The sequence below is a fragment of the Camarhynchus parvulus genome, chromosome 9 (genome assembly GCF_901933205.1).
Source record: "Camarhynchus parvulus chromosome 9, STF_HiC, whole genome shotgun sequence".
In the NCBI taxonomy this organism is placed as follows: domain Eukaryota; kingdom Metazoa; phylum Chordata; class Aves; order Passeriformes; family Thraupidae; genus Camarhynchus; species Camarhynchus parvulus.
This window is the reverse complement of record NC_044579.1, coordinates 20,466,763-20,475,548: the sequence shown is the minus strand read 5'-3', so window position 1 is coordinate 20,475,548 and position 8,786 is coordinate 20,466,763. Positions and strand designations below refer to the sequence as shown.

The following is an 8,786-nucleotide window of genomic DNA, read 5'->3' as shown; positions in this document are numbered from 1 at the left end:
GTCCCAAGGCTGAGTCAAAGGTGAGTGTTAGTTTTCTTATTGCCACATGGGATAAGAGGAGTAAGAAACTGTAGTGCTGTATTAGTCATTCTTGAGATAGTCATTAACTATTATTTGTACAATAGCTCAAGGGCTGAACTATCACCTCTTGGAATGTTTAGGAACTGATTGAGGAGAGGGGAGCAGATGGGTGAGAGGGCAAAAATTATATATTTAGTATAGCAAATGTAGATATATTTTATTTATGCACACAGCATACGTGTATAGATAGAGGGGTATATGGGGATATAAGTGTAAAGTCACATAAACCACACATGAGTGTATAAAATTATACACTCATGTGTTATTCCAAGGTAGAATAGGTTCAAACTGAAGGAGTAGGTTTAGATTAGATAGTAGGAAAAAAAAATCCCCTCTGAGGGTGGTGAGGCCCTGGCACAGGTTGCCTAGAGAATCAATCTGCGCCCAACTCTGGACGTCTTCAAGGCGGTCTGGACGGGGCTTGGAGCAACCTGGGATAGTGAAAGTTGTCCCTGCCCATGGCAGGGGTTTGGAATCACATGGGCTTTTCCCATGCAGCCCAAACCATTCCACGATTCCACGGTGATCCTTCCACATAAACATACACCCACATAGGCGCAGCTCTGTGTACAAAACATTCTTTAATAAGCCATAATTAAACGGCTAATAGCATTTACCCGTAAACACCAATAACCACCTGAACGCGCGCCCGTTGCGCCAGCGGCGGGGCCCGGGGGCTGCGGCGGTGCCGGGCCCGCGGCGGGGCGGGGAGCAGGAGGCGAATCCGCCCGGGGCTGCGGCGGTGCCGGGAGGAGGAGGCGAATCCAGCCCCGGAGCCGCCCCGGCCGGGCGGGGCCTGGGCCCAGCGGAGCCGCCCCTGCAGCCGCGGCCCGGCCCGGCATGAGGCTGAGCCGGGCGGCCGTGCTGGCACAGGCCAAGGCGGCCGCGCTCGACGGCGTCCGCCGCCTCAACTGCTGGTGGGCGTGGGGACAGCAGGGACAGGGGATGAGGGGGACAGGCAGGGATGAGGGGGGGACAGGCAGAGATGAGGAAGGAGGACAGGCTCGGGTGAGGCTGTGAGGACAGTGATGGAGGGGGGACAGGCAGGCCTGGGGTGGAGGCACAGGCTGGGATCAGGAGAGGGGCGGCAGGGCAGGATGGGGAGGGGACAGGAAGGGATGGAGGTGGGATAGGCAGGGGACACGGGCAGGGATGGGAAGAGGGGTCAGACAGGGCTGGGAGGGGGGACAAGGATGGAGGGAGGGAGCTGGGTGTGAGGGATGGGGAGGTGGGACAAGGATGGAGGGAGGGCAGGAAAGAGGGAGCTGGGTGTCAGGGATGGGAAGGTGGGACAAGGATGGAGGGAGGGCAGGAAGGAGGGAGCTGGGTGTCAGGCAGGGATGGGGCGGGCGGACAAAGATGGAGGGAGGGCAGGAAAGAGGGAGCTGGGTGTCAGGGATGGGGAGGTGGGACAAGGATGGAGGGAGGGCAGGAAAGAGGGAGCTGGGTGTCAGGGATGGGGAGAGGGGACAAGGATGGAGGGACAGCAGATGGGCACAAGTGGGGAATGGGCAGCGCTGGGTGAGGGGTGTCAGGTAGAGCTGTGTGAAGGAGAACAGGCCGGGCTGGGGAAGGGGAGGCACAACCAGGCACAAGACAGACTGTGCTGGAGCGGTTTGGTAGGGCCAGGCTGGGGGCTGGAGCTGTGAACTCGGCTGTGGGGGGTGCAGGGGGAGGCTGAGCCCTGCTGTGCTCTCTCTGACTCCCCTCTCCTCTTGCAGGGGCAGCCACCTGACAGATGTAAGTACTGGAGGAGCCAGAGGAGCCTGGGCCCACAGCTGGAGCAGGGGCACCATGGAGGCCATGGGGTTGGCAGGGCACTGGGGAGGGCCTGGCTTCAGGCTTGCTTGGTGCCTATGAGCTGCAGGGCTTTTCAGACTTGATTAGCATCTCACACCATTAAAAAAAAAAGTGATTGCTGCTGTTTCCACGTTGAAAAATTTCTCTCTGAGGCCCAGCATGGAGAGCAGGACCCTGAGTCCTACCTCTGTGGTGATTTTTGATGAGGTTCTGTTGCTAGGGGAGGGCTGGCAGGGGTGGGAGGGAGCCTTTCTTGCATGTGGAAGCTGCAGAGTTGCTGGAGCAGAAGAACAATGTGACACTGGCTGGTATCTGCACTTCCACTCCTGAGCAGAGGCTGGTGGAGCTGCTGACACTGCATTCACTGTGTCAGAAAATCTCTGATGTTGTTAAGCTCGGGTTAGACTGAAGCAAACCCAAATTCATGATGGTGCTTTTTGTGATTTCAATTTGGTTTATTTATATTTTCCCCCACGAGTGCCAACTTGTTGTTTCTGTCTCTTCCTGCCCAGATATCCATATGCCGGGATTTGCCCAACATCGAGGTGATCACGTTCAGGTGAATGCAAGTTTGCCAGCTTTGGAGAGGGCAGGGAAATCACCTTTTCCTGGGCATGGTTTCTTCCTATGTTGCTGGGGTTGTGTGTGTGAGCTGCCTGGCTCTTCATGCCCCATTTCTCAAGCAACAGAGATACAGACAGGATTATTCCTCAGCACCTCCTCTGCACTACCCCCTGTGCTCTTGAGAAAATATTCTTTGTTTTGACAAGTGATAAAACCCCTTAGGATTGTTGCTCCTGAAATTCTACTCCATAGTTTCAACAGGGATCTTCTTGGCCTCTCTATGTGGCCTGTTTCCAAAATGCTTGTTGAAATATTTTGTGGATCTCTGAGAGCATTCCCTTTCCATAATTTTCATCTATCCTGGGGATCCTATGGAGCCAATGCTCTGTGAATTGGAGCCTTTTAACTTGGGAATCTTACATGGGTGGGTGGGTGTGAGGAGCTGCCACAGAAAAGGGGTCAGGTTTGGGGGAAGAAGAGGCTCTTTGTCATCCTCAGCAGGGTGGAGCAAGGGCTCTTTCAATCCTTCCCTCTGCTGACAAAGATGAAATGCCACAAGCCGTGGGCTGAGCGCCCCTGGCTGTGCCCTGCTGGGGTGAGGCTGTTGCAGGAAAGGGGATGGGAAGTGCTGTGCTCCCCCTGGATGGGGCAGGATGGGCTCTGACCGTGTCTCCGCAGCGTGAACGGCATCTCGGACCTGGAGCCGCTGCACCAGTGCCAGAACCTGAGCGAGCTCTACCTGAGGAGGAACAACATCAGGAGCCTGGATGAGCTGTTCTACCTGAAGACGCTGCCGCGGCTGCGGGTGCTGTGGCTGGCGGAGAACCCCTGCTGCGGGCCCGACCCGCACCGCTACCGCATGACCGTGCTGCGCAACCTGCCCTGCCTGCAGAAACTCGACAACCAGGGTGGGCTCTGCTCACCTGCACACAGCCCCGGGCCACCAGGGTGGGCTCTGCTCACCTGCACACAGCCCCGGGCCACCAGGGTGGGCTTTGGTCACCTGCAACAGCCCCAGGCCACCAGGGTGGGCTCTGCTCACCTGTACACAGCCCCGGGCCACCAGGGTGGGCTTTGGTCACCTGTACACAGCCCCGGGCCACCAGGGTGGGCTTTGGTCACCTGTACACAGCCCCGGGCCAGGGCCACCTGGGAAATGGGGATGTGTTGGCTCCTCTCAAGGGCGTCCTTTGAGTTTTGTTAGTCAGGAGGTGGTAGGGGTTAAGTTAGATCCAGTGCTTCTAAGCTGTTTTCTCTCTTTGTCTTCCCTTTCCATTTATCTTCCCCTTTTCCATCTGCCTCTTCTTCCTCCTTCCCCTTTTCCTTTCCCTATCCCCGTCCCCTTTTCCTATCCCTGTCCCCTTTTCCCTTCCCTGTCCCCTTTTCCTTTCCCTATCCGTATCCCCTTTTCCTTTCCTTTCCCTATCCCCTCTTCCCTATCCCCTTTTCCCTATCCCCTTTTCCCTTCCCTTCACTATCCCTTCCCTATGGTAACAAAACCGGGTGCCTCATTGTAGCTCAGACAGCACCACTAATTAGTGGTTTTTAGAGCTCGCTCTTTGCTGTGGCCAGACAAAGGTTCTATAACTGGATCTGCTGCTGTAGAAAAGCTTCTCTGGTGTTTTTTTTCCATCCAGTAGCAGAAATTTGGTTGCTTTGAGAGCCTTCTCCAGAGAGAAGAAATAGTAAAGCATGTTTGCATCCCTCGCTGACACCCTTCTCGCTTTGGGAGGCTGGTGATTGCTTCCAGCATTCTCCTGCACTCTCTGCAGCAGCAGGACCTGCCCCGCTGGAGATGCCATCCCCTTGGGGCTGCTGCAGTTGGTAGCAACAGGCATTTGTTGTGTCCCTCGCAGCTGTGACAGAGGAGGAGCTGTCGCAGGCGCTGGTGGATGGCGTGGAGATCACGGCGCCGCCGGCCCGCAGCCCTGTGGAGAACGGCTGGTCCAGCACCGCCTCCAGCGCCACCACGGAGCCCCAGAGCCAGCTGCTCAGCTGCAGCCTGGAGGACACCAAGTGAGGGCTGGGCAGCTGCCAGCATGGCTGGGATTCTGAATTTGTGTGTAGCAGGAAAGGAGCCTGACATTCCAGGCGCCAGGCCCGCAGCCGGTGCAGGCTCCCACTGTGCCGGTTGCTGCAGTGGAGCTGTGCTGGTTCCGTGGGGCTGGTTCTGCTGTGGGGGGTGGCTTGGGCTCATCAGCTGCATGTGCAGGCAGGGCTGGATCCTCTCCATTCCCTGGGGTCCTGCAGCTGGATACTCCTTGCATGGGTGCCTGTGATAAGGAAGGATTGGCCTGGCACAGGAAGGTTCTCCCACCTGGTCATAATAACATTTGCTTTTCCTCCCTTTTTTTTTAGCAAAACTCAGGATGAGCTTGATATGAAGCTTGTTCCCAGGGATAAATACTCCTCCTTTTCCACTCAAGAGACAGACTGCAGCTGCAAGAAGAGTGTGAGTATCTTTTAATGACCAAATTGCTTTTCCTTGTACGCAGGGCTGAGCCTCAGTATTGAAGGACATGAAAAGGCTTGGATTTCCCCAGAGGAGGGGAACAGAGCTGATGCCAGGGTGGGAAGAAATGTCCAGGAGCAGCTGAGGGCTCTGGGTTTGTTTGATTTGGAGAGAAGGAGGCCAAGGGGTGACCTCATGCCCCTCTGCAGCTTCCTGAGGAGGGGATATGGGGAGGGGGTGCTGAGCTGTTCTGCTTGGGATCCTGTGATAGGAGACATGGTGATGGTTCAAAGCTGTGCCAGGGCAGGTTCAGACTGGACATTAGAACGTGTTTCTTTAGCAAGAGTAGGTCAAACCTTGGGAAGTGGCTGCTGAACAGGAAGCTTAAGTGGTTCCTCAGCCCCCTCCATCATGTAGCCTTGGATGAATCTGGATTTTGGTGGTTCAGCTGGGAATTGCAGAGTGCTGGACTCAGTGCTATTGCATCAGTCAGCAGAGCAAGATCTAACCCACACTGCCTCACTCTGCCATAGCTGCCTTGAGCAGCACCACAAGCTCTGATCTTTAAAAATGGGAGGAGTAGTACCCCATTGCAGCTGAAGAGGTTCAGGTTGGATGTTGTGCAAAAGATTCTCCCTAGAAGGACAGCTGTTTAGGCTGTGGAATCTCTCCCTGGAGTTCTTCAGGACATGATTTGACAGAGCCACGACCTGGCATTGGCACAGGTCCTGTGGTGGTGGCAGAGCTGGGGACCTTCAAGGCTCCTTTGCAGAGAGCACCAGCTCTCCTCATTCCTCAGAGCAGGGCTGTCCTTTCCCATCCTGCACACGCTGGACAGCGAGTGCAGCTGCTCCTGGAGGTGGCAGGCTGCTGTGTGGCCGGCAGCCAGCGGCTGTGGGCAGAGCAGAGGATGGGTTTGTCCTGCATTCCAGCCTCGTCACGTGCCACACGCTTCTCCCTGCCTGCGTTTGCCCTGAGGGCTCGGTTGTGGTTGTTAGTCCTGGTCCTGCAGGTGGCTGCTCCAAGCTGCTGCCCGTGCTGCTGCTGGTGGTGTTGGTGGTGGTGGAGTTCCTAGAAAGAGCAGGGGAAATGGAGTGTCCTTGTCCTGGCTGGCTGGTACAAAGCAGTGTGTGCCTTATCCCCACAGAACAACGTCCTGAATGCCATCCTGCTTCTCATGAAGGAACTGGACGCAGAGGGGCTGGAGATCATCCAGCAGACGGCGGCCAGGAGGCTCCAGGCCTTGCAGAAGCAGGAGCTGCAGGAGGAGTGACAGCACCCATCCCCCTTCCAGCCTCCCCGGAGCCCCAGCCCCGCGGTGCTGTCCTGCCCACATCCCTGGCTGCAGCCAAAGCCTCGGGCATGGGGTGGGATGCTGCTTCTCTGGAGATTTCCTGCCCGTGCAGCAGGCTCTGACACTGTACCCTGTGTGGCTGGGGCTCCTGGATGGGAGCTGCAAGCAAATCAGCAGGGCAGAAGGGAACAGGGCTGCAGCCAGAGGTGCTGTGTGATCTGAGGGGGAGCAGAGCCTGCTGATGGCTGGGAGGGACTCCATCCCTCAGCCAGCCTGGGGATGCACAGCACCTCTGAGGGCAGTTTGTACCTCAGAGATCTGGTTTGGTGGAGTCTGACAGGGAGACATTGCCTGAGATGGTCACCAAGACCTGTCTGGTGCAGGTGGTGAAGGTCAATGTCCAGTTACTAATTGATTTTCCAGCTCCTGGCTGACTTCCTCAGGTTCTTCCTGGTGCACGCAGCGCCTGCCGGTCAGGCAGCCCAAAGGGAAGCTCAGAGCAGCCTAGGTGAACCAGGAATGACTCCCACATCCTGAATGCTCAGCTGTACTCTCACCCCAGCATTCCCTGCAGGCATTAGAGCAGCTTAAAGAAACATCCCAGTTAAAAGGCCCTGAGCATTCTGCCTGCTTTGCACAGGCATCTGGGGTGGGTGTTGCTCTTTAACTGATAAAACTGCATTTACCAAGTTTTATAGAGCTGTTAAGAACAAACTAAACTGTTGTGACATACCAAATAAACCCAATTATCCCTCAAGGCCGTGTGAGTGGTGGCTGGATTTCAGCAAAGGCCTGGCTGGGGGCACTGCTCCATTACCTCTGGTTCAGGGAGTACATTGTGAGCGCTGTGGAGCAGGAGGAGGGCTGTGCCTTCCCGCTTCATTGCACCTCGGGAACGGTGAGCCTGCTCCCAGCACTGCTCTGCAGGGCCACTGGGCTGGCTTACAACCTTCTTGCAGCCACAGCAAAGGCAGGGAGAAAAGGAGGTGCAGAGGAAAGCTCAGTGCAGAGCCACCTGGGCAGGATGATGGCCCTGAGATCCAGGACACGAGCCCTCTGTGTCTCTCAGTGCTGCACTGGTGACGTGGGTGTTCCATGGCCCCCAGTTTGTGCAGTGTCCAGGCTGTGCTACCAGGAAGGAATGCTCCTCAGGGATGGTGACAGCCTCCTTGTGTCCACAAGCCTGTTTGCTTGACCTTGGTGGGAACAGACACAGCTTGACCCTCATCACTCAGGGGGACATTTGCTGATGCCTTTATCTCTTCAAATGACCTTTGTTCTTGCCTTTTGCGTTAAACCCAGCTGCACTTGTGTGATTTATGATGTCCCAGACTTTGACATCCAGGGCCTGGGAGACTCACCCTGCTGAGTGCAAGTCTTCTCCCAGGGCCCTGGCCTGTCCATGTCAAGGAACAAGGGAGTTGCTGTTGGGGTGAGCTGGACCACCAGCTTCTCTGGGATATGAGTGATCAAAGGAAGTGTCCATCAGGACTCGGTCATGGGGCTGGTGGAGCAATCACTGTGCCCTTGAGGCCACACTGACACAATTCCTGGAGAAGCTGGGCTGTTTTTTGCCTACATGCTCGTCATCCTTGGCTGCTGCTGGTGCTGCCCTCAGGGCTCCCAACTGCTCCTTGCAGCATCCCAGCAAACCCCAGCGGGAGCTGAGCCCCTCCAGGGCCCTGGCAGCCTGCCTTCCCCTGCAGGATGCTTCTGGAGGCTTGCTCTGTCCTCTCTTCAGGGTGGGCTGGGAGCACAGTCACGCCCCTCCTGCTCATCCTTGGAATTCAGTGCCTGTGCCTGTCCCTTTTCTCCCAGGAATTTGGCCCTCCAGGTATTTTTTTTGGTGGAAATGAGGTGTGGGGGCTGCAGTGACTCCTGTCCCTCAACATGCAGCTGGTCTGAGCCCTGTCCCCATTCACACCCTAAACCTGTTTGCTGCAGGGCAGTGCTGCCGACAGATTTTCCACATGACCTGCTGTCACCCTGCCCTGCCTCAGCCGGGAATATTGAGCGGTGAATGCAGATGATTCCAGCTCTGGAAAATGCCAGCAGCTGTACTGAGCTGTTCCCTTCAAACCACCCCCAGAGACTCTGGGAGGCTGCTGGTGAGGCAGGTGTGAGGTCCATGGCTGAGGGAGGGAGGGAAGGAGTGGGCTGGGGCTCGCCAAAAGTGGAGTGGCACATGGGAGAGTGGAAGAACCCATTTCCCTCCCAGGAAATGGAGCTCCAGGAGAAGCCAGGTTTCTGCCTGGGGTCTCTAAAGCAGATACTTATTCAAGAGCAGCAATGCTCTCTTCATCAGCAAGGTCTGCTACTTATGGGTCCACGGAGGAGACAAAAGTTACCATCTTCCTCCAGAGCCTAAAATGTGTTCAGTTAGGGGAAAAGCACTGAAATCATGGAATGGTTTTGGGTGGGAAGGGACTTGGAAGCCCATCTCATTCCACTCCCTGCCATGGGCAGGAACACCTTCCACTAGCCCAAGTTGCTCCAACCTGGCCATGGACACTTCCAGGGATGAGGCAGCCACAGCTTCTCTGGGCAACTGTGCCAGGGCCTCCCCACCCTCAAAGGGAACAGTTCCCTCCCAAT

At 56.2% G+C, this 8,786-nt stretch overlaps 1 protein-coding gene across 1 annotated transcript; it reads left to right on the top strand.

The window, feature by feature from the left end:
* The first annotated feature begins 886 nt into the window (after nucleotides 1-886).
* CFAP410 (cilia and flagella associated protein 410) lies at nucleotides 887-6,948 on the top strand. Its single transcript, XM_030954483.1, has 7 exons — nucleotides 887-998; nucleotides 1,803-1,821; nucleotides 2,394-2,440; nucleotides 3,124-3,353; nucleotides 4,302-4,461; nucleotides 4,804-4,897; nucleotides 6,045-6,948. The coding sequence occupies exons 1-7, from the start codon at nucleotides 922-924 to the stop codon at nucleotides 6,168-6,170; spliced, it is 753 nt and encodes a 250-aa protein (XP_030810343.1). The 5' UTR covers nucleotides 887-921; the 3' UTR covers nucleotides 6,171-6,948.
* Nucleotides 6,949-8,786: the final 1,838 nt, after the last annotated feature.

What these genes read in the sequence shown, in the direction of transcription:
- CFAP410 (XM_030954483.1), top strand. Translation starts at nt 922, where the DNA reads ATGAGGCTGAGCCGGGCGGCCGTGCTGGCACAGGCCAAGGCGGCCGCG. An exon ending in ATCGAGGTGATCACGTTCAG is followed by an intron (nt 2,441 to 3,123) that starts GTGAATGCAAGT and finishes GTGTCTCCGCAG; the next exon opens with CGTGAACGGCATCTCGGACC. An exon ending in TGCAGCCTGGAGGACACCAA is followed by an intron (nt 4,462 to 4,803) that starts GTGAGGGCTGGG and finishes CTTTTTTTTTAG; the next exon opens with CAAAACTCAGGATGAGCTTG.